This window comes from Tiliqua scincoides, chromosome 1 (assembly GCF_035046505.1).
Source record: "Tiliqua scincoides isolate rTilSci1 chromosome 1, rTilSci1.hap2, whole genome shotgun sequence".
Taxonomy (NCBI): domain Eukaryota; kingdom Metazoa; phylum Chordata; class Lepidosauria; order Squamata; family Scincidae; genus Tiliqua; species Tiliqua scincoides.
The window spans coordinates 208,178,179-208,203,397 of record NC_089821.1 but is presented as its reverse complement, the minus strand read 5'-3'; the positions used below and the strand labels follow the sequence as shown (position 1 = coordinate 208,203,397).

Sequence of the window (25,219 nt, the reverse complement as noted above, 5' to 3'; positions counted from 1 at the left end):
GGTCCAGATAATCCTCCAGTACCCTCTGAAGCTGGGACACCACCACCCGCTCAATCACCTTGCCCAGGAATGGGATATTCGAGACTGACCGAAAGTTGTTTAAATTAGTGGGATCCAGGGAGGGCTTCTTCAGGAGGGGGCGAACCATTGCCTGCTTCAAGGCAGGCGGGAGCACCCCCTCCCTCAGAGATGAGTTCACCGCCCTCCCCGTCCACTCGGCCAGCCCTTCCCGAGCAGCCCTAATTAGTCATGCTGGGCAAGAGTCGAGCGGGCAAGCAGCAGGTCTCACACTCCAGAGAATCCTGTCCACATCCTCAGGCTCTACAAGCTGAAAAGAATCCCAAATAGCAGGATAGACAGATTCCCCGGGGACATCACTAGATATACCCACAGCAGCGTCTAAGTCATGCCGAATCTGATCGACCTTCTCCGCAAAGTGTTTTGAGAACTCGTCACAGCGAGCCTCCGAGTGCTCCTCCCCACTAGTAGGGGGGGCCAGATGTAAAAGGCTACGGACCACACGAAAGAGCTCAGCTGGACGGTTCTCTGCAGATGCAATGGAGGCAGAGAAGTATGCCCTTTTAGCTGCCACCACCGCCTTAGAATAAGCTCTTAACTGGGCCCTAGCCCGTGTACGGTCAGATTCAGTCCGAGTCTTTCACCACTGATGCTCTAGATGTCTGCCCTGCCGCTTCATCATCCACAGCTCCTCAGAAAATGAAGGAGCTGCTCTGACTCTGCGACTGGGCAGAGGATGCTCAGGAGCGATCTCATCCAGGGCCCTGGCCATCTCCGTATTCCAGAGATCGACCAGAGCGCCGGGTGGGTCTCCAGCTCTGGCAACAGGAAAATCCCCCAGAGCCCTCAGGAGCCCACATATAACAGAATACATGAAGGGATTTGTCTTTAAGTACAGCCAACCTGCAAATAGGGCACACCAGTTGCAGAATTACCTTTTTATAATCTTACTTTTTTTAAGTGGGAAGAAGAGGAGCAAAGAGGGAAGGGGGAAAGAGAAAGATGGAAATATAGGATAAACATTAAAAGTGTGTTCCATGTTGAAGGCAGAGGTTACTCTAGATTTTGGGTCTAGGAAGACAAAAGAAAGAAGATAGAAGATAGAATATTTGCTTTAAAATACAGACGTGTCCCCATATCTGCAGGGGTTCCATTTTGGAACCACCACCCTATGGATACGTGAATCCATGGATCCCCCTACCCTCCAGAGGTTATCTCTGCTTGCCTCAGGAGGGCCTTCTGAGTCCAGCAGAGGCCATACATGTCCGCTTACAGCCTCTGCTGGGTTCAGAATGACTGTCAGTGGTGAAAAACCAGAAGTGATGTTTTTAAGCCTTCAAGGCCCAAATCCTAACCCACTTTCCAGCACTGGCATAGCTGTGCCAATGGGACATGTGCTGCATCCTGCAGTTAGCAGTCATGGAGTCCTCCTCAAAGTAAGGGAAAGTTTGTTTCCTTACCTAGGAGCTGCATTACCCTTATGTCGATGCTGGAAAGTGGGTTAGGATTGTGCCCTAAAAATCATTATGAGGGCTGGCATAAAAAGTCTCTTCTGGTTTTTCCGAAAGAACCGGTCTTGATTTTTTTTTTTTTGCCTCTGGCAGCCATTCTGACCCTGACAGAGGCTGCAAGCAGCTTCTGCTGGGCTTAGAAGACCTTCCAGAGGCAAGGGAGCAGAGACCTGGGGTTCACTGAAACTGCAGATACAGGATCCACAGATACAGGAGGGGGCCCTGAATACTCTTATTTCATAAATTTGAGATGTAGAACAACATGGATAACTATGCGATACCCTGGCATAGTTGCTCAGAAACAAAATAGACTGACTAGAGGCCTTAATTGATTGGTTATTCTGAGACAAGGGAACTTCTTAAGCAAGTGAATGTCAATTGAATCACTATTTAATCAGGTTGAAATGATATTTAAAAGTGTAATGGCGTTAGGAACATTATGTACTGTGTTCAAGTTGCTCAGAAAATAGAAGACCTCGTAGAATAGCGTTCTCCAAACCATGGCCCGCTGCATCCCCGAATTACCCGCCTGGGTGGCAGCTTTCTGTTCCACACCGTAGCCCCATCGTTTTGTTGCTGCCAATCTTCTCAGAAACTCAGACCAGGCATCAGCGTCCACTGCTGATCGCCCCAGAATTTGATCTAATTCTAAACATACTTGCTCATGCGTTGGTTTTAGTGAAATACATAGACAGCCTCTTTCTTCTGTCTTGTATTAAGGTTATCAGCAATATACACAAGTCTTAGCCTTAATTTCCTTCAGCACATTTACAAAAAAAGAATAAGAACATTATTTAGTGCTGCTGCATTTTCATTTATGTTTTAATTTTTGTTTTGTTGTTGGTACAGTTTTATATTTAAGCCACTTTGATTACTTATGTTGACAGCAGGATATAAATAACCTGAAATAAATAGCACAATGACTTCTTTCTTCCAGCATTCATCTTTGTTATCCCTTTCTAACACCTGGGCAAAGCTGAAGAACAGCAATGGATTTCCATCCTGGTTAGTAGAGCAAGTACAAACCTCAGTTTTTTTATGTCATCAGCTGAACAATCATGGAGTCTCTGGATTTGCCACAAGTCATCCACTAGTGCCACGAACCAGAAGAAATCTCAATACACGTGGAGAGAAGGAACCAAATGAACCTGAAGTGTCCTTAAAGGGTTGTTTACATAACAGCAAATCATGGTTTGATGTTGTCTCAACCAGACCATTGGTAACAGAGAACACTGTGAAATAATTCCTCATCATTTCTCTCCTCCAATCCCTCAACAGTTTTAGTCGAAAGACCCACACTAATGGCCTAACGCTAACTGGGATTGGGTCAGTTCACAGGGGGTTTTACAGTAGCAGAACAATATTTCACTGTCATACGGTGGTTGCTGTTGGCGTGAGCAGCACGCAGCCGGCGGCCATTTTGTGAATGTGCTGCTGCCTCGCTACCAGAGTCCACTGCCCCATTGCAATCCTACACATAATTTTTGGGGGGTAAATCTCACTGAATTCAATGAGACTTACTTATGAGTAGATATAGCTAGGATCACACTAAAAGGTTCGAAGAGATACTGCTCAATCCTTCAAGAAACATGGGACTCAACAATTAGTTTGGGTAGTATGCAAGAAGTTTCAGCAGTTGGTTCTTGATTCATAGCTATGAAAATTTAGTCATTCAAAGTTATTTCTGGATCTGCTACTAAAAGGAGGCCTTGATCCCAAACCAACAGATATTTAAGAATATTTAACCTCATGGTTTTCAATGAGCTTAAGGTTGCAATCCTAAACACAATTATATGAGAGTAAGTCACACTGAACTCAATGGGTTCTGAGTAGACATGCCTAGGATTGTGCTCTCAGTGTTAATATTATTATTATTATTATTATTATTATTATTATTATTATTATTATTATTAACAGTATTTATATACCGCTTTTCAACTAAAAGTTCACAAAGCGGTTTACAGAGAAAAATCAAATAACTAAATGACTCCCTGTCCCAAAAGGGCTCACAATCTAAAAAGATGCAAATGAATACCAACAGACAGCCACTAGAACAGACAGTGCTGGGGTGTTCTTATGTGTTCTTATGATTTGCTTTGGATTGAAGTTCTTATGTATAAAGGACTACAAATCTTGGACATTTTCATGGTGAGGAATATTTTTGTTTCAACAATAAATCCTCCTGCCTACCAGAACTTTTCTCATTCACTGCCATCTTTTGTGCCCATCTTCCATGAAAATTTCAAAGATTTTGTTTTTTAATTTTAAATGTACATTTTAAAGCAACTGTGGTAACTAAAATGGCTGGCAGAGCATAGATTCTATTATGGCACAGGAAAGCCAGGCTGAAATAAAATGGAAGGTTCCAGCAACAGTACTTTCTGTCCAAACTCTTCGGAGAATAATTATGATGTGATCTTTTTTCATATTACAAAGACTTCAAAGGCCTCTAGTCTGTTTTGCTACAGATGACAGCAAATGAGATTATACAACCAGATTTATGTTCCTGCAGATCCTTTTCCTACTCTTTTCAGGATGAAAATATGGTAATAATTAAAATCACATGGACTTCAATTCTTCTGGCTCCTAAATATTAAGGCACTAAATATTAAGGCATTAATTAATATTAAGTGGATTCCCCAAAGAATCCACTGAAGAAAGTCTGCCACAATATCAACATGAGTGCTGTGGACCTCTGGGCTCCTGTTCAGTGTTCACCTGTGTAAAGGGTGATTTTATGTAAACATTGCTACACAGTCCTGTTACGATACCGTTGGTCCTCCTTATCCGCAGGTTTAATACCCATAGATTTGACTCAATGTGGGTGTCAAGCCCACATCTAGAGGACCTCCAGGACCTTCCATGAGGTGTTCTGAGGCGCGGAGAGGTTGCATGCAGCCTCCCTGCCCCTCAGAAGGCCTCCCAAATGCTTCTGAGGAGCACTTCTGGTTGCCAGTGTGCTCCACCCTCCACTGCAGATTATTATCTGTGGAATTTGGTATCCACTGCTGGACTGCGAACAGATCTCCTGCAGATATGGAGGGCCCACTGTACTTTTCTCTCTGTCACTTGGTGTGAAATTCATAGTGAACTGGGCTATGTGAGGAATTTGACATATATTTGTCCTTCAAAGAAAAGATCATGTAACCAATCCAATTTTTTAATTCTTGTAAAATATGTGTGCCCAGTCATTCAACATATAATCTACCATCAAAATGAACTATATAGCTCTTGCCACATGGTATGTGTAAAAAGAAAATTCATAAGCTAATGGAGAAAGATAATCATGTTCACATTATTTATGAAGATGCTGCCCCCAGATGCCAGCTCTAAATAGTTTGTCCTGATGTTATTGTGCTTGTCCACCCAAGCTGAAGCTTGTTAGCTATAGTGTATGAAATGACAGGCTGCACACTACATGGTGCCTTAATGTTATGTGTAAGCATGTCTGTTAGAATTACAGTATTCACCCCCCCCCACACACATTTGCAAACATTTAGTTGAAGCGGCAATGCTCGCAACACATGCGAACTAGTGAAGGCTAGTGAAATGTACTCCTCATACATTTCTGCCATTTAACTCATATTGTTGGTTATGCTGGTCTGATACCATATTTATTTTGTGCTAGTAGTTATGTTGAAATTGATTTTTTTTAAAATTTATTTTCTTGTGTTTCCCACAAAAAACTGAACAGAAATGTTTTGAACAAAAGATCATAAATAAATAATGACAACCATGTAAAATCTGGCCCCCAAATTTCCCCAAAAGTGAAGCAGGGACAGTGTTCCTCCCCCCCCCCCACACAAGAGCTAATAAATAGGACTATTGGGAGCATGCAATGCTAATGATAATTCTCCATAACATCATTTTTTCTAATTGGAACTCAGATCTGTAAACATTAAATTACTGCACATTTTTTTAAATTCTTGGGGTAAATTATCATATTTGTGGATGGAACTGGTACAGAGTGGGAGTGCAAAGGGAGATTTACAGTGTTTGGGGTTTGGTTGTTTTTTTTTAAAAAAGATAATAATGCAAATTATGACAAAACAGACAGGCATAAAGAATGCATCTTACGCACAGAAAGCTTACGGATTTTTGCATGTACTGAACAAATCTCATGGTTTTTCTTTCAATGAAATTGCAAAATCGATTATTAGTGTTAATGAGCAAATGGGATCAAATACTACCTGCAGATTTTTTTTTTGTTACATCCAGTGCTGTAGTATTAAATTTCGTAATGCAAAAGCTCATAATGATCCCAATAGACACACCAAATGAGGACAACAACACTCCCCATGCTCTGGCTGTGATCAAATTTGGGCTCCTATGGCTGCTTTTATAAGAAAGTTACATTGGAAGTTCCAGTCATGTAGCTCCAACAGGCCATGTACTTTGGCCGGACAGCATCCCTACTTAAATCTGTGAAATGCTGGAAGGACTTTGAGGGGGATCTGCATTCATTTATAGCATGGGAACAGACGAGAAGTAGCATCCTGTCCTTCTTCATATGACTACAGTGCAGTCAGATTACCCACATAGGCACACCAGAAGTAGCCAGGCTAGATTAGCTGACATAACACAGGATGTCTGTTTACTCAGTACTTAACAACCGTAATTAATTGGCATCAATTCAGGAAATAGCATCAGCTTTGCAGTTTCTGCACAGCATCCAAGGGGAAAAGCTTCTATGCTACATTGCATGAGTTTTCAATTCATTTATCCAATCTTTGTCTACCTATTAACATTGTCACAACAACTCCCAAATTAATCTTTTCCAGATGACCCAAGGATGGCATTGCCACAAAGCAACACTAGACAGCTGCCTGGAGCAGCATCTCTGCTATGGCTGAAGATTGGTGGAATGCTCTTTTTCCAGAACCACTTTGATTCATGCAACTCTGATGCTCAGAGACAGAAGGGGACACAGAAAGCAAACGAAAGCCAAGCAACAACAGTTGCAGTGGGTAAGACTGATTGGGGAGTTCAGTGGGCCTATAGTAAGGGGGAGTTATAAGAAGATGTCCATTGGAGTTGGAGTGGGGGTGAAGAATCCAGCTGGCAGCAGCTCACTGGGGCACAGGGCTTGGGGCCCACCGAATAGAAGAGGCATTGGCAGGGCCTGCTAAGAGAGAGCAACTGAGAAGACTAGGGGTGGTGTGTATGTGTGCATGAAGAAAGCCTCATCGCTCTTGAAAAAAACAAAACAGGGAGGTGGGGCAGAAGAGGCTGTTGTCAAGGAGCTCCAGATTCTAGTGGATGAGAGTGCATTATAATTTATAGTAGACAAGAATGTATTATAGTATTTTACCTAAACTCTGAGTAAAACAACAACGATTCCTGATGAATTGTCACAAAATAAAAGCACACTGCCTAAGCAGAAAATGGTGGTACAGCTATCCTGGAATCAGTTCCCACCCCGAAAAAAAGAAAAAGAAAAATGAGTATTAAGTCAACAGACCAATGTGGTTGCATTTGTCATTTCCATTCTATGTCATGCTCAACAAGTAGGCTCCAGTGCAGCACAGAGAGCTGTATTTGAATGGAAAATCATGGTAGTCACATGCAAGTGCCAGAGCAAGCACATTCAATTCTTTAGATCTTGGCTGCAATATAGTATGCAAAACTAATTTAGAACTTTACTCATTGATGTACTGACTCCAAACAACAGAAGCCCATCTGTGTTTAAAGTTACACATTACTATGAATGGTATCCCTAAAACTCTGTTCAGTCCTTAAGCATCTTATAGAGTTGCTGAAGATAACAGGTGGTCATGCCAACTTCTCAAAATGTGAGCGTCCTCTCACCTTCTGCTCTAATCAGAATTTTCAGCACAAATGTCTTCTGACATGCAAATCTGCTTGGCTTTCAGCACTTCCAGTAGTTTTCATGTTCCAAGACAGCAGTGATTAATAAGTAGCACAATTTCTTTTTGGTCAAAAACTGTCAGGTCAGCAGGGGAGGATAGTCCTTGCTTTCCCAATAGCAGAATGGCATGGGAGCATAGGGAGATAGCAAAAAAAGCAGGCAACCCCAAACAGAGCTAAGGAAGCAGACACAAGCTTGTTTGTTGCAGAAGCATGTATTGGTAAAAAGAGTAGGCAGAAGAGCAGTCAGTCATATGGTCCAGAAGTCAGGGATACAACAGGTCACAGTCACAAGAAGGCAGTCCAAATCCATACACAAACCAACAGCACACAGAAACTCCACCACAACAACCCACACCAGGAGTCTGTGCTTGCCCCATATATACTGGGGCCAGCCAATCAGAGTAGGGCGACCTCATAGTCACAAGACAGTCTTGTGACTCACTCTGATTGGCTGTCCAGTAGACACTCCAGAGATCATAACTACCAAGGACTTCTTCCATATTTCTGCATTTTGCAAATAAGAACAGACCTCAGTTGCACTTTACCAGCTGCTTACCAAGCTAATTGTACTTCTTACAGAGTTCCTGATCTCTTTTCGGCAAGGTCAGCAGTCAGCAAGAGCATGCTACTTCAAACAGAAAGGAAAAGGAAGGGACAGAGTGAGATGGTGGGTCATGCCACAAAAGAAGATATAGAAGGAAGGGCTCATTAAAATATAGAATGAGGAAGAACAAATGACTGCACAGCCCTGATGAAGATGAGTGAGCAACAAGCAGGAGGGGAAAATAGACCTGTGAAAGGGATAGTGACCATCTTCAGACTGGAAGAGAAAAATAAGTGGGGGCTTGGCACAGGAAAGCTCATGTACCTAAAAATAAAGGACGAGGAGAAAAGCAGGATGGGATGCCTAAAATCTTTAATAAGAAGTTGATTGTAAACAGCAGCGAAAGAGAAGGAACCTCCACCCCAAAAGAGAATGCAGGCAAAGAGCTATGATCACCTGGGAGAACTGTGAGGAACATAAGCAGTGGCTTCAGCACTTAACAAACCCGTTCCTATGGTTACCTATGCTACCAAATTTCAGACAACCAGAACTCTCTGAAACACAGTTCATGAGGCATACACAAGGAAACACCACATATACTCAGGTACATGTACAAAAAGTGAATTTAAAAATAAATGTTAAAGAAAGCCTGATATCATTGGCATCTTGTTACGTAGCAATGCATTAAAATGTCCATAAGCTTTAAAACTCACACAGAGATATCTGGATATAAGATTCTGATAAAGAATGAGAGCTCTGCTCTGTTTGGTACAAAGGGTCAGGGCTATGTGGCATGGAAACAAGCTGTCCAGACAGGCTGGGTGAAGAAGCTGGTTATATAAGTTTCACATGAGTTAAAAAACAAAAGGGGCAGCACCAGAACAATGAAAAATCTTAGACTAGAGGCAAGCTTTAGACTGCTACTGAACTGTGGATCTTCTTACTTATGTAAAATAAAAATCAAAGGAATGTTTAAAATCTTCCTCAGGAACACCAGAGTTTAGTTTCCTTTTTACCGAGATAGAATTAAATTCTCTTGGCATCTGTGCTCCATAAGCCAGACCATGGCTAGAGTAAAGGGTTTGTTGGGTAGCTGCTGAGGGCCACAACTGAGATTATTTCAGTGCCCACAGATTTGTAGTGGTGGTGATGGAGAAACTATCTTGGGACCCACCAGTATGTGGTGCATTTTCCCAAATGCCCCCTGAACAGTGGAGTTAGCTGAGAGTCAGGCCACTGGGAATAATGAATAACAGAAAAACCTAGGTGGATTTGATGGCAACAGTTGGTCACTGTAGGTATTAAGCAAAGATTTAAATAGGAAGGTTGAATTTGATGTCTGGCGGCTGACTTGGGTTGGGGAACTTGGGTTTCCTTTGAACAATTGCAATTCGGTGGTAAGAGGGTAAAATCTGTGGCAGGGAAGCATCAGAGCGGAAAGATAGAGTGGAATCCTTGTAGTGCCCACCAGTCCTCCCCTAGTAACACCCCCTCCCCGCCAGCTTCTTTGGGCCTCTGTGATTCTGATGAGGAGCAGAGGACAGAAAAGCCCAGAAGGCAAAGAACACCACTGCCACCTCCACCTGCGGTTGCTTTCTTAAGCTTGGACTGCACCCCTCCCCCACTCACAGTGGCCACACAATCACTAACTTGCTTGCGAGGAGAGAAAAGAAACAGATATGGTGCATTTCCTCCCTTCCCCAATTTTATAATGAATTTTCATTGTTTGATTTTGTGTAAGCCGCTCTGGGAGTTTTATTGGCTGAAGGGCGGAGTGCAATGTTTAAAATAATAAGAATAATGAATAACAATACCATGAACACAGTCACCCAAATTAAAAATGTTTACTCAGTTTACCACTTTTGCTTTTAACCAGTGAATTCATTAATTACCTGATTAAAAAGAAGCAGTATAGTCTCAATACATGTGACGTTTTGAGGCTGTTTAATGAGGTTTGCAGAACACAAATCAGAACACAAATTAATTGTGTAGAACACGGGTGCCCAAACCCAGGCCCTGGGGCCACTTGTGGCCCTTGAAGCCTCTCAATGCAGCCCTCAGAGATCCCCTAGTCTCCAATGAGCCTCTGGCCCTCTGGTGATCTGTTGAAGCTCACACTGGCCTGATGCAACGGCTCTCAGTGTGAGGGCAACGGGTTTGACCTCTTGCGTGAGCTGTGGGATGAGGGCTCCCTTCACTGCTTGCTGTTTCATGTCTGTAATGCAGTAGCGGCAGCAAAGGAAAGGCCAGCCTTGCTTTGTGCAAGGCCTTTTATAGGCCTTGAGATATTGCAAGACCTTCATTCATTCATAGAAGTTCATCTTTAATATATTCATTTATGTAAACTTATGTAAATTTATTCAAATTTTAAATGTAAATTAATTCTTTTTCCCCCGGCCCCTGACACAGTGTCAGAGAGATGATGTGGCCCTCCTGCCAAAAACTTTGGACACCCCTGGTGTAGAATATGATGTCTGTACACGTTGCCTGAATGAAAAGCTGTCAGTACTGAATGCAGTACCACAAGGGACTGCTTTGGCTAAAAGCCTTTTTTTTTTTTCATAACCAATGTTAATGAGTTACTTGTCCCACTGTCCCTTTTGTCATATTTGTCAAAAAATGTGAGAAAATGTATGAGCTGTTCGGTGAAAACTATAAAGAATGATTGACAAACTGCATGAAAGACCTATTCTTAGAATTTTTGAAAATCCTGAAGATGTTTGCAAAATGGATAAATACAGAAGCTTTCAATAGTCACAAAGTTTGCCTCCCTCTCCCGCTACATATATATTGACAGAGTTCAAACTTACTTCTCAGTTAAATCAGCATACATTTAGATATTGAAGAGAAGTTATTCTGATCTATAGCATTTTGAAAATGGTTTAATATTGATTACTTTGAGAATCTAAAAACGCCAAATCTAAAAAATATTTCGCCTAGGTGCAAAACAGTTAAAGCACATATTTCCAGTTATACACTTTTTTTTTTTTTACAACAATCTGTATTTAGGTTTCATAACTAGGAATCAGAAATCAGTCTGTCAACAACTTTCTACAAGTGAACTGAGAACTCATTATAATCAATTAGCACTCATATGCATTCAGCATTCATACTGGTTGCAACTCAGCCAACTATACATCCAGAAGAATTATGGCTACCAACCAACCTAATTAAAATTCAGACACTCTCAGAAAAGAAACACCTCATTAAAACAGTGCATATTTCTACATGTACCAAAGCCAAGATGAAAGAGAAGGAAGGCCACTTACCTAGCATGCAAACACATTTGGCATTCTGCTCTGGGCTATCGAATGAAATTTCTCCACACCTCTGAAAAAGAGAGAAGCATGTTCAGAACGAGACCTTATGAGGGAGGTATATTTAATTCACATTACTGCTGAAAACTTGTTGTCCGCATTTGGAAATCACAGCACATATTTTAGGAGCCAAAGCTCAAGGGGAAGTGAGCCCTGCAAGAAAGAGAAGGTGACTTCTACATAATATTATTAAGCTCAAGACTCACGCCTTGAGCTTGAGGCTAACAATGAGCTTTCACTGAGGAACAATGGGGAAAATAAAATGTAGAAAGAATATAACGGTATATTCAAATAAGTCATAATTTTTAGATTGTAAGACTTTTTGTGTTTCATTAATTTTACTATGGAAACCACTTTCTAAACTTTTTTTGTTGAAAAACAGTGTATAAATATTCTAAATAATAATAAAACAATAATTCCACATTTAAGCATGAAACTGAGACAGGGCTGAAGACCTGAACCTTGTAAACCTATTTATCTATATAAAATGTAAACACATATGCGTACACACATAACCACCCTTCCTCTTAGAGATGATGAAGAAGACTCAGAGCCCAATCTGAGCTCGACGCGGCCGGCGTGCACGCAAACGCTGGGCAAGCACCTTCTCCCAAGGTGCTGCCCACAACTCCCGTGGAAGTGAAGGATGCGGTGGCAGCCGTTTTTGATGCTGCCGCAGCCGTGCATCATGGAAGCTCAGGATTGGCCCCTTAGGTGGCTCATAATCAAATTTTTAAAAAAGCAATAAAACAATCAGATAGGAAGCAAATCTACAAAAGAGCAAAAAGAAACAAAAATATTGTAGGTTGCAATCTTAAGCACACATACGAAGGAGTAAGCCCATTAAGCTCTGTGGGGCTTACTTCTGAATAACCCTATTTAGGATTATGCCATTAAACTGTTTGGCATTTATATATAACTTTTCAGGCTAAACTGTTAAACAAAAAAAAAATCTTAACATGGACTTATCACAGTATAATCATAGTTTCTTGAGATTTTGAGAACTTATATCCTGCTTTTCAAATTGACAACATTCTTAGAGCAGCTCAGAAATTAATACATATAGTTTAAAACAGTTATTTCATAGTGTAAAGTGATTTTATGTTGTTTATAATTAGATTTTTTTAAAGTGTGAAAACTTTCAGATCAATTTAGATTGTAAAGTCCTTGGGGTACCAAAAGCACCTTAAAGCATTGAAAGAATGAATGAATGAATGTGTAGGACTCATTAAGTGCAGGAAGAGTAGGTTTGTTCAGATCTGTTCTCCACAACTGCTGCCCTTCTGAACAACTACAAAAAAAATTTAAGAGCACAATCCAAATACTGTAGCTATATACTCAGCTTGTGCTATGATAAGAGTCTGCCCACCATCGAGTTTCTTCTGAGACTGAAAATCAGCTTGCTGTGTAGTGAAGGACACTACTGTTCCAAACAACACAGTCCTGGAACGAGCTGGAATCCCTAGCATGTATGCACTGCTGAAACAGAGACGCCTACGTTGGCTCGGTCATGTTGTGAGAATGGATGATGGCCGGATCCCAAAGGATCTCCTCTATGGAGAACTCGTGCAAGGAAAGCGCCCTACAGGTAGACCACAGCTGCGATACAAGGACATCTGCAAGAGGGATCTGAAGGCCTTAGGAGTGGACCTCAACAAGTGGGAAACCCTGGCCTCTGAGCAGCCCGCTTGGAGGCAGGCTGTGCAGCATGGCCTTTCCCAGTTTGAAGAGACACTTGGCCAACAGTCTGAGGCAAAGAGGCAAAGAAGGAAGGCCCATAGCCAGGGAGTCAGACCAGGGACACACTACACTTGCTCCCAGTGTGGAAGGGATTGTCACTTCCGAATGGGCCTTTTCAGCCACACTAGACGCTGTTCCAGAACCACCATCCAGAGCGTGATACCATAGTCTTCCGAGACTGAAGGTTGCCAACATATAACTGTACAGAGTAGAAGAAGACAATCAAAATAACCAATGGACAGGCAGAGCTATTTTTACAATTTTGCTGGATTGTGGCTAGTGCTTTTGAACTTATCTAAGTAACGAGCTATTGCCTTTTTCAAATGTTGGTCAGCCAATCCCAAGCTGCCAGTTGCTCTGGAACTACTGTGGCGCCGAAACAGCTACTGTGGCATCCTATGCACAACAGGTCAGCCATCTCCTTTGTCCCCTCTTCTACCCTTTCCCTGGGGAAGGGAAATAGCCCCACAAAAGCCCTTGAATCTTTTTGTGGGGAAATAGCCCCACAAAAGCTGCCGTAGAATCAAGAGCTGCTGTGTCGGGCCGCACAGCCTGACACAGAGCTCAAGATCTGGTGGAGCTGAACTCTGGCTGGCGCTGGGCTAGCTCCGGTGTTCCGCTAGCATTAAGGGCTTGCAAACATGCTTTATGGCATGTTTGCAACAGTGCATCCCAGCGATAAGCCGATGTACACTATTTAGGATTAGGCCCTTAGACTGTGCTTCTATGACATTGGCATGGAGGAGTGCCTGCACTCTTTATTCAGTACCAAAAGGTTCTGTTGAAGTTTGTCTACTCAACAAGTTGGGGGAAGGATCGGTTTGGGGAACAGTTGGGGAAAGGAAGTTTATCTACTCAGCAAGTTGGTGGAAGGTACAGGATAGCCTTCAGCTCTTTATATTCCAGGGAACTCAGAACTTTAAGTGATATAATAATAATAAATAATAATAAACTTTATTTGTATCCCGCCCTTCTCCCTAAAAGGGACCCTGGTGTGTTCCACTTAACAACAGGATACGTTCTCTGATCCCCATTGTTATGTGATTAGGTCATGAAGTGCACATTCAGTCCAATCTATTGCCTTTGTTTTTTAAACAGACACTCCATGCCAGACACTAGCTGGCTGCACAAGCTACTAGAGATAGATTACCTCTTCTTTGCATTAAGAGCCTCTCTGTTGTGTAAACAGACACTCTGCTGCAGGCTATGGGAGATGCCATTGCCTCATTAAGAGCATCTTTATTGTGCTTTGACCACCTCATATATGCGATCCATCATTAAGCGAACTGTTTTGTTAGGAGGCGGAAGCCTGTAATTATAAATTATATATTGATCAACTTGATCAAATTATTTTACTTAGATGTTTAATTTTTGTTGTAAAATTTAGCAGAAAATATTTGCATACCCAGTAGCTCTTAAAACAAGTCATATTTTGTCTCTTATTTTAAAACAGGGGTGGGCAATCTTTCAACTTTAGGGATTCTGAACCTTTAACAATTGTATAGAAGAGGGAATTTCAGCAGGTGCAATTTGTCATCTCACAGATGACAAGCTGCACCTGCTGAAATTCTCTCTCCTACGCAATTGTTAAAGGTTCAGAATCCCTAAAGTTGAAAGTTTGCCCACCCCTGCTTTAAACCAATTGTCTAGAAAAGTATCTCATTTGCCCTCTCCCTGGGAAGAGCACATTCTTCACCCATGCAATTCTCATCATGGTTCTTTTGCCCTGGTTGTCTGTCTATATGGACCCAGCAAATCTGTGATACAAATAAGTATATTTGTACTTACTTTGTTTTGAAGTTTTCTTTGTGTCAAGGGCTTTGCTTAAGTAGTTCACCAATTGTTCTGGTGAACATACATAGAATGTATAGGAGCTCAGTTGTTAGAACCAACCTGAAATCTCAGTATAAAGGAACTGGAAAACACTGGAGCCCAAAGCAGGTGCTCTGTTGACCAGGCAGAGACAAGACACTTTGTATTTGAGCTGTGTCTGGCCAGTCCACAGTCTTCCTGATGAGTACAGGGGCAAATGGAGGAGCATACCTACCCTTTTTTGTCTGAAGGGAGTATGCACAATCCCAAATAAACTAGACCCCAACCTCAGACCACACAGTTCTCGCATCCTCTTCAAACTCTACAAACCCTGATAGCAAAAACATAAAATACCCCTGACAGTAAAACAAACAAAAAACAACAGGGAATGACTAGTTTTTACAAAAATCTGTCATGTTGGCCTCCTTGATGTGCCTTTGTGTATGGTCCATTCATAGATGGAAATTCCATTCACCATTTAGTGTCATAGCAACAGCTTATGCATTCCATTTTTTAAAATCGGGAATACATATACTGTGTACACACATATTTACAATATCAGGTACAAGAGAAGTAAGAAGCAGGATGTGGAACAACAAATCTGTATATGCTGTATAACATAATTAACCCATTTCTGCCCAGCCCACACATGTGCACATTTGATCCCTGTTGCTATATGCAATGTTGGGCAGAAATGGCTTAAATACTAGCAAACACATCTCTATGTCTTTCCCACCTATTCCGACTTCTGAGGAAAATGCAAATAGTGTCATCCTTGCTAAGTTTTGTTGGTTTTCTTACTGCAGTTTCTATGTCTACCTATTTTAAATGTGTGATCCAGATTACAATTTGAGTTGAAAACCAAAACAATATATCAGTTAATTAAAAAATAAAACTGGAATCTGAAAGAGATTGTACAGGCACAAAGTCACAGTGCTTCCCTCTGTAGCAACAGTATTCTTGTTCTTCCATACACCATTCAGACATTTTCAACAATGCTAGAGTTCCAAGGTGCTTAGAACTGGACTATTTTTCATTACATGGAACTGGAGATTTCCCTTGGACTTTTACGGAAAATGGATTCATCCCCTGAGTATGTTTTGGGAGCCATGGCTGTGCTCTACACCGGTGAGCTCACTCCATATTTTCCAAGAATGCAATACATTTTACTCTGGTTTACCGCAGGAGGAAATGGATTATACAGTACAACACTGTTTGGTTAAGAAAATCATTTTTTCCTTTCCTCATTTCACAGCATTTAATAGGCCTCTTCATTCCTACTGATTTTTCATTTAACAGAACAGAAAATTTCCTTATTTAAAAGGAATATATTGGAGTTATTGGTGCTGGAGTAAAAGGCTACTATATTTTTTCTGAGAAATTGTAGGTGCGTATGTGCCTGTTCTTTATAAATACTTCTTTCATTGCTATTTAATTTTCTTTTACTTTCACTGTTATTGATATTTTGTATGTGTGTGTGTTCCAGCTTTCCATATAAACGGAGAAAGTAAGATATATACCATGTATTTCTCATCTCCTGCACCTTATAAACTGTATCTTTCAATCCCTCATTATTACATGACATGCTTAAGACCTGTCCATTTGATGGACCTGGTATGTATATGTTGCTGGGTAGAAGTGCTGTGATTCTTCCAATTCTACCTCTTCCATCTGTCAAGTTTCTCCCCTCATGTCATGCTAGCTCCTTTCCCTTTACAGCTCTCTGAAGATATTTCAAACACATTCTGCATTGCCTAAACCAATCAAACATAAGGAGTGTCCAACATAAGGCCTGTTGGCCAAACGCAGCCTCTAGAAGCAATTTATCAGGCCCCTGATATAATTGGCCTCTTTCATATCCTGAAAATATGAACGAGATTTGCACATTCTCTCTTCTGTCATTTGCAGCTAATGAGTTTTAGTGTGAGAACAAAGCACTTATTTCTGGCTATCCTCTGCTCAGTGACATCATTTCCTGCTTAATGATGCAATTTTCTGCTTAATGATGTCACTTCTGACCCTTAGCAGGCACCATGAATGCCGACTTTGGCCCTCTGTATGAAACGAGTCTGACACCCCTGGCCTAAACAATATGATAACAAATTGACCAGAGCATCTCTTTTGAACTATACTGGCTGACAGACAATTTAAAACACTCCTTAGAACCCTGGTCAGAACACACAAATACTAGAGTGGATCTAGTGGTACCAACTCTAATTCCCTCTCTCCATGCATTCACTTCAGCATGAAAATCAGGAACTTCACAGAGCTTCAAGCTCACTCTGCATTAAATGTCATGGAAGTTGCTACAACATGGTTTCTCCTAAGCAGTTGCAGAAGTCCATACAGCAGCCATTTTCAACCACAGCACAGTGGCACATTGATCTGTTGCGATTGGTCCACAAGTGTGCCACAGGAATTTGGGGGAAGGTCATTTATTTACAATGGGGATATGAGCCTCTCACTGGCAGCATGGTGTGCCTTGTCAATTGTCAAAAACCTGATGGTGTGCCTTGACCATTTTAGTGCCTTGTCTGTGAACCGTGAGATGAAAAAGGTTGAAAATTGCTGCCATAGAGCATCTCACTGCAGTAGCCATGATATGCATTCCTTTTCAAACCCTACTGAGATGTGTGATAAATTTAGGTTTTGATATGTAACAATTAACAATAACGTCTTGTGTGATTTGATTTTTTAAAATACAGATGTAAACAACAGATGCAGGAAAACTTGTTTGCCATGATTTCTACATAGTGGACAAATTGCATGCAAAACTAACACCAAACACTCAGAATCACACTATGAAATATATTAACTTGATGGAAACAATGAATCTCATATCATGAGACATGTGTGATTTGATCTAACACTATTTTTGCCTTGGTTTTTTTTCTGGTTGCACCAACTGAGGTAATTCGCTTAAGGCCAACAATTTAAAGTTCACTGCACCAACTTCTATAAATACCAAAAATTCAACACACTATATACAGTAGCATCTATAGTAAATCCAAATCTTCTGTACAAATACCATGATTCAAATATTTGTGGGATGCCTCTCCAGCATGTGACCAAATGGGTAATTTACTTTGAACAGAAGAGCATTTGTAAAGGACTCCTTGCATCTCCAGTCCAAGATGCTCCTGCTTGTGAAACTAACAATCAAATGTTATTTTATTCCCTTCCGTTTTGAAAATTGTAAACCAGGCAATGGAACTAAATAACTTCAATGCAAAGTGAAAATGAACGCCAGAACTACAAAATGTAATACGCTTCTAAAAGACCGTGTCAAGCCACAAAATAGGAAGCAGCATTCTGGAGGGAGGGGGAAGCTTGCATTTCACCACTTGATGACAAACAGCTGAGTACAGTTAGAAATATCTTCAAATAGTGCCTACCATCAGACAAGCATACACCCAAGTTTTCATGCAGATCAGAATACTATGCTGGGATGTTTTATCTTTCCACTAAAGTCCTATACATGTGTCACCACATGTTTAAGGAACATGTGGTTAAGGGGTGAGGAAAGTGGGCTTCCAAGCCCTGTTTCCACATTGACTTACTCCGGAAGCCCAGCCCATTGCCCTCCCTCCAAGCATTCAACATTTGTCTTTGGAATGTTCCAAGCTTATTCACCAGGAGCAACTCCCCCCATATTCACTACAGACAAACACTGGGAGGACCAGATGTTTGAAGCAGGACTTCTGGAGCACACTGGCACAAGGGAGGGCCTTGCCGGAATGCTGTTCCTGCCTCCTGATCACAAGGTCCTTCAGGTGGACAACATCTGTACAGGGTTTAAGAGGGGGAAGGACACCTTTAAAATTTCAACTGATATCATTATTTACAAGCAACTGCTTGTTGATATAATGTTATCATGAAAACGTAAATTTTAAAAGTGTTCAGAAATCCATCTGAGTTGTGTGTGTACCCAAACGTTTTAACAAAGAAGTTCTCATCCCAGTTTCATATGATTTGAACACACAGGACCCTTGTCCCGCATGGAATATCAACAGTAGATAATTGGTGTAACTACATCAGAAGCATACGCATGTCTGCTTTTCCTGGGTTTGCTTCACAAACAGATGTTCTGAATCCAACGTGAGGAAAGGACGTGTGGGATAGGATTTTGGAGTGTACCCGCAGCAGGTGGAGAAATGGTTGAGCAATCTTGGTGAGCAACTGATCATGGCACTCAACTGAGTTGCAGAAGAAATACAGCTGATCAGATGGAGAGCAGAGTAATGACCAATGATGACATCATCAGCTGTCACCCACTCCCAACTACTGACAGAGCCAGCTGATGGTTGCCAGCTGGAGTGGAAGTGGTGGCGCTGGAATCAGCCCATAAAGCAGCCACGAAAGGCAAGCAATGGAGAGAGGAAGGAGGAGCAAGAGAAGGATGGAAGCAGGAACTAGTGCAGGGTTGGCAGAAGGAAGGAAGGAAGGAAGGTAAGGGGAAAAGCAACAAGAAAAGGAGGGTGAAGTATCCAAGGGAGACTGGGAGATTCAGAGGAATCACCACACTAACCAGGGCCGTATTAACCCATGGCCAGGCCCCTAGGCTTTCAGGTATTTTGGGCCACCAGTCCACCACTTCACAGTCTTTTGTCCCCCTACAGCTGACAGGATCAGGCTGATCCTGGTATGGTAGGTACTAGATGGCAGTACATAGCCCTATATCCATCAGGAAGGTTTCCTGATAATTCCACTCACAATTTTTAAAATATTTTTTATTGCACGAGTAGAACTCTTCAGAAAAAGCACATTTTGGGTTAAATACTGTAAAATTTTGAAGTGAATAAAAATGTTATTTATTTAAAAATAATTTAATAATATTTTAAAAAATTACACACACACACACACACACACACACACACACACACACACACGTATTTCTATGGTACAGAGTGCAAAGTGCCTTTAACCATTGGAGTCCTAGAATAACAGTGCCTCAACACTGTTACAGTACTCAACAGTGCCTCAACATGGGCCCCTAGGCTTCTGCTTCATCAGCCTTATAAATAATACGACCCTGCCATCAACTGTTTATGCCAAGGTGGACTAGGGACACCCCATAAAAAGTTATCTGAGGTAACTGATGCCAGTAAGTTTCTCTGCTGAAAAGTCACATGGGCATTTCAGTGTACCTGAAAACCCTGCCACAGACTAGACATAAGAACATAAGAACATAAGAACAGCCCCACTGGATCAGGCCATAGGCCCATCTAGTCCAGCTTCCTGTATCTCACAGCGGCCCACCAAATGCCCCAGGGAGCACACCAGATAACAAGAGACCTCATCCTGGTGCTCTCCCCTACATCTGGCATTCTGACTTAACCCATTCCTAGAATCAGGAGGTTGCGCATACACATCATGGCTTGTACCCCATAATGGATTTTTCCTCCAGAAACTCGTCCAATCCCCTTTTAAAGGCGTCTAGGCTAGACGCCAGCACCACATCCTGTGGATAGACTTTTGGTGGATATGGCATAACTTGAGTTAACATCACTGCCTCAGCCATTCTTTCCCACATCAGTGGTTTTCCAGACCCCCTTAGACGTTGAGCTGTCTCCCTGGGAGGAGGAAGGGCCCATGAAAAATCTGCAAAACTTCTTAAATGTCTTCTTGGGAAGATCCCTATCTCTATAAAAGCAACTTTCAGGTTGCTGTTACATATGTGTGCATGCAATGTGTTGTTGAACCCTGTGACTAAAGAACAGCTGCTCGAGCAGCTTCTATGCATTTATCAATGAATGGGTTAATTTGCATAGCAGGACGCGAGGCCAGAATAACATTTTTTTTTTACCATGGTGGATGGTTAAGTGGAGTCAATTTTGTGGTGCCTAATATGTGCCTCTGGTCTACTGAAAACATGTATTTCCAGAAACTCAGCATGCCTGCTGGAATTATCTCCCATCCCTTTAGTTTACTGTATCAGTTTAAACCTAGAATCTTGCTCATAAGCAATGTGGGAAGGAACTGATCTATACTGACCACAAAATGTACAGGACAGACAGTATCATTCCGCCCCCATTTCAGATTAGAAAGGGGGAAGGCCAAGGAGAGGAGTGATTTGCCTAAGGCCACCTAGCAAGCTCATGGCTGAGGCGAGTTTTTGAACCAGTGGATTTTTGCCTTACAGTTCATACTTTTTGCCACTATGCAATGCAACACCAGCTCTCAATCAAGAAGCCAAATCCTACCAATAGATGTTTCATTGACATAATTCCTTTTCCAGATGTTTATACAAGGATAAATTTGTTCCTGCAACATCCTGCTTCTGTTGCAGCCAGTGGCCTTTCTAGGCGACAACTGCTGAGTTCTTGTATACAAAGAGAAAGCATATCCTTTAACCTCTTCAGTTTGGTTAGCTGTAGAATATGAAAAGCAGAAAGATGCAAAAAGAACTGGTTTTCATCAAACACAGGAAGAGTTCTATTAAAATGACTGGCAAAAAAGCCATACAGTCTTGCAGGCTGTCTTTTAGTCTTGCTGAAATAAACAGCACACACATCTACAAGGGTTACCTTGTAACCTTCCCTCCAGTAAAAGGGATGGAGAGATTGTAAGGGGTTGATGTTCTCATGTCAATTAGAGCAGAAACATTTTGAATTTTGAGCATTTTTTAAACTCAGTGCAAGAATGCAGATGCAAAGCTGTCTCTAGATAAAAACAAAGAAGCTTAAAAGTGTTTAACGTGGGCTGGATTGTGCTCTGAAATTATGTGGGTTTTCATAAACTCTGTGGATTAAAACCAAGCACAAACTTGCAAAATTTAATACTGAACTTTAATGACTTGGTATTGTGTACCCTCCCTCCAAGTTCTTAAACCAAACAGCATCCATAACTAGGGATTCTGGAAAACAACTGAACTGTGAGAATCTAAATTCAAACTTTGGCAAGCAAATAGGAACATTTTCTGGAGAACATGCCACCTTTTAATTTATTTTGGCTCTGATTCCACAGTTTTTTGAATAGGTTATAAGAACATAAGAACATAAGAACAGCCCCACTGGATCAGGCCACAGGCCCATCTAGTCCAGCTTCCTGTATCTCACAGCGGCCCACCAAATGCCCCAGGGAGCACACCAGATAACAAGAGACCTCATCCTGGTGCCCTCCCCTGCATCTGGCATTCTGACATAACCCATTTCTAAAATCAGGAGGTTCCGCATACACATCATGGCTTGTACCCCATAATGGATTTTTCCTCCAGAAACTTGTCCAATCCCTTTTTAAAGGCGTCTACGCTAGACGCCAGCACCACATCCTGTGGCAAGGAGTTCCACAGACTGACCACACGCTGAGTAAAGAAATATTTTCTTCTGTCTGTCCTAACCCGCCCAACACTCAATTTTAGTGGATGTCCCCTGGTTCTGGTATTATGTGAGAGTGTAAAGAGCATCTCCCTATCCACTCTGTCCATTCCCTGCATAATTTTGTATGTTTCAATCATGTCCCCCCTCAGGCGTCTCTTTTCTAGGCTGAAGAGGCCCAAACGCCGTAGCCTTTCCTCATAAGGAAGGTGCCCCAGCCCCGTAATCATCTTAGTTGCTCTCTTTTGCACCTTTTCCATTTCCACTGTCTTTTTTGAGATGCAGCGACCAGAACTGGACACAATACTCCAGGTGTGGCCTTACCATAGATTTGTACAATGGCATTATAATACTAGCCGTTTTGTTCTCAATACCCTTCCTAATGATCCCAAGCATAGAATTGGCCTTCTTCACTGCCGCCGCACATTGGGTCGACACTTTCATCGACCTGTCCACCACCACCCCAAGATCTCTCTCCTGATCTGTCACAGACAGCTCAGAACCCATCAGCCTATATCTAATAGGTTTTGTGAATGTTATCTCTTGCGTGGAGTTGGGACTGCTGTTGGCTCAGATGATCTGTGCCTCTTGCCATTGCTTGCATAAATTGCATAAAAGAACTAGCAACAAACTCATATGAAGGTGCCCATAAACTAGTGCAGAGGTGGCCAAACTGCAGCTGGTGAGCCACATGCAGCTCTTTGACATATAATGTGCAGTTCTCTGATCTCCTTTTTGCATCACAATTAATATGAAAGGTAAATAAGAAATTTTCAAACTTGATAATTATTTACCAGGTTTAGCAAGTTTGGCCACTCCTGAACTAGTGCCTTCACATGGGAGAAGGACATGCAGTCACTGTGCTTTTTGTTATTGTAGCAATACAAAAAAAGGGGTTTTTTTTTGTTCATTTTTTGGCAGCATGCTTTGTTTTGCCACTGATTTGGATCCTTCATTTCAACTTTGATTTTAAATCATTTCCCATTTACTTCAATCGGCAAAATTCACTTCACTGTTAACGTTTTTATTTCTATTCTGAACTGCCTGACATTTACAAGAAAACAAGCCTTTAATGTAAGGTGTAGCCTGCAAATTTAATCCAAATAGGTGCTTGGGTTTTCATTCTAAGCGGGATAGCTGAAGTTTGATAATTTAAAAGTGTTTCTGCTGGTCTTGCCACATCTTTTTGTGTCCAGTCTGCATGAAACTCCCCGGTAATTAGAGATGTGTCTAGGTAAGATCCCTGCAAAGTTTGAGAAAAATAGTTGCAGTGGTTCTGGAGCTATCCATAAAAAACAGCATTAGATGCCTGAGCTTAATATAATTTTGATTTCTGGCCAAGATGTATCACAGTCCCCAGAAATGCAGAGCCAACCATAGGAATTTGCCTGGTAAAATTTCAGAAATATAGGTAAAGGGCGACCAGATACAATGGAGAACAGTGTGCCTATACTTTTAACCATGGTATAGAGGAGGGAATTTTGGCAGGTGCAGTTTTCATGTTGAGCTGCACCTGCCCAAATTCCACTTTCTAGACCAGTGGTTCTCAAACTTTTAGTACTGGAACACACTTTTAAAATTGAGAATCAGTTCATGACCCATTGGAAGTGATTTATAACAATCTGAGGCTGCAATCCTACCAACACTTACCCAGGAATAAGTCCCATTTACTATCATTGTTTAAAGTATCTACATAGTAGCCTGTTAAATGTACGGATCTGTAATTTCCCCAAATGCAGTCACAGACCATAGTAGCATCAAGTTTAATATATTAAAAATAAAATATTGAAATGAATGGTGACCCACGTGAAATTGGCTCGTGACCCACCTAGTAGATCCTGACCCACAGTTTGAGAAACATTGGTTAAAAGTATAAGCACTATGCCCTCCATTGTATCTGGTCACCCTGGATGGTGCAGAGTTTTCCAGGGAAATCACTATCAGTGGGGTACCTGGAGGGCAAGGGGGTTAAATGCCTTGGGTGCCCCGTCTGTGGGGGCAGTGGCACCTTCCTCACACCAACTTCCTCGCTGCCCCCCCCACCGCAGCCACCTTCCGAGCCCCCTTCAGAGGGCCAGGAAGGCTGCGCACAGCCTCCACGATCTTTGAAAGCCTTCTGAGGACTCCAGAAAGCCTTTAATGTCCTCTACCAGTTTTAGGAGAAAACTATAAGTGACATTTAAGGAGCCTAGAAGCTGCATGAAGGCCAGGGAAGCCTCCCCTTTCAACTACACTTCTCTATCTTCCTTTTTGTGCCTTGAACTGCTGCTTCTTGATAGTCATATACCATGTCTCGTGTTCAGTATTTATTATATGAATATGTGTGCCTGAGCTTTTGACGACTTAGAACTTCCAGCTCAGTTGGTACACAGTACACATGCAGTGTTTTACACACACACACACACACACACACACACACACACACACAGAGGACTAAAACAGATTCACTACTACACTACCTTGAACTTTTACAGATGGACAAACAAGATGCTAACAACTAGAGAAATGGGGTGGGTAAATGATTTAGGGTTGGTTGCACTGAACTTACTGAGAAAAATAAATACCAAATATAAATGAATTGCACGCATGTCTGCACAGACACACACGCACACATACAAAAATTATTTGGGAAAGAATTAACTGGAAAGAATTGATTGACTTAAAGAATACGTCACAGGCTTCCATGAATGTTTACTCCAAGTGGGAACTCACACAGGACAGAGAAAACAGATAGCTCAAGACCTATTTCCCTATTTCCATAGTTCCGTCCCACGAATCACTGATTGGAAGAGAAAAGAAAGAAAGCACCAATTTGCATCATTCATTCAGTTGCTAGCTACGTGCCTCACTGAGAGCTCACAGCTGTCAGTCACAGTGTCCCTTGCCTGAACTTCCCCTTCTCCCAATTACTATCTGGAAATCACAATCCCTATGTGTATGAAAGGCTACAGGCTGCCTGAGAAAAAGAGATGAAGGGGAGAAGGGCAACGAAGCAACCAGTCACCTAAAGCAGCCCAGATGGCTTTGCTCCAACTTGGAGTGCTTCAGAAAAACTTTTGATCCATTCAGGACTCTCTCTGAAGCAAGGTG

At 41.8% G+C, this 25,219-nt stretch overlaps 1 protein-coding gene across 1 annotated transcript in view; it reads right to left on the bottom strand.

The window, feature by feature from the left end:
* Positions 1-25,219, bottom strand: part of PDE7B (phosphodiesterase 7B) — a 170,601-nt gene that overhangs the window by 94,312 nt on the left and 51,070 nt on the right. The window contains exon 2 of the mRNA XM_066614863.1: positions 11,214-11,274. Coding sequence (XP_066470960.1) covers positions 11,214-11,274 — 61 coding nt within the window. The remainder of the gene's footprint in view (positions 1-11,213; positions 11,275-25,219) is intronic.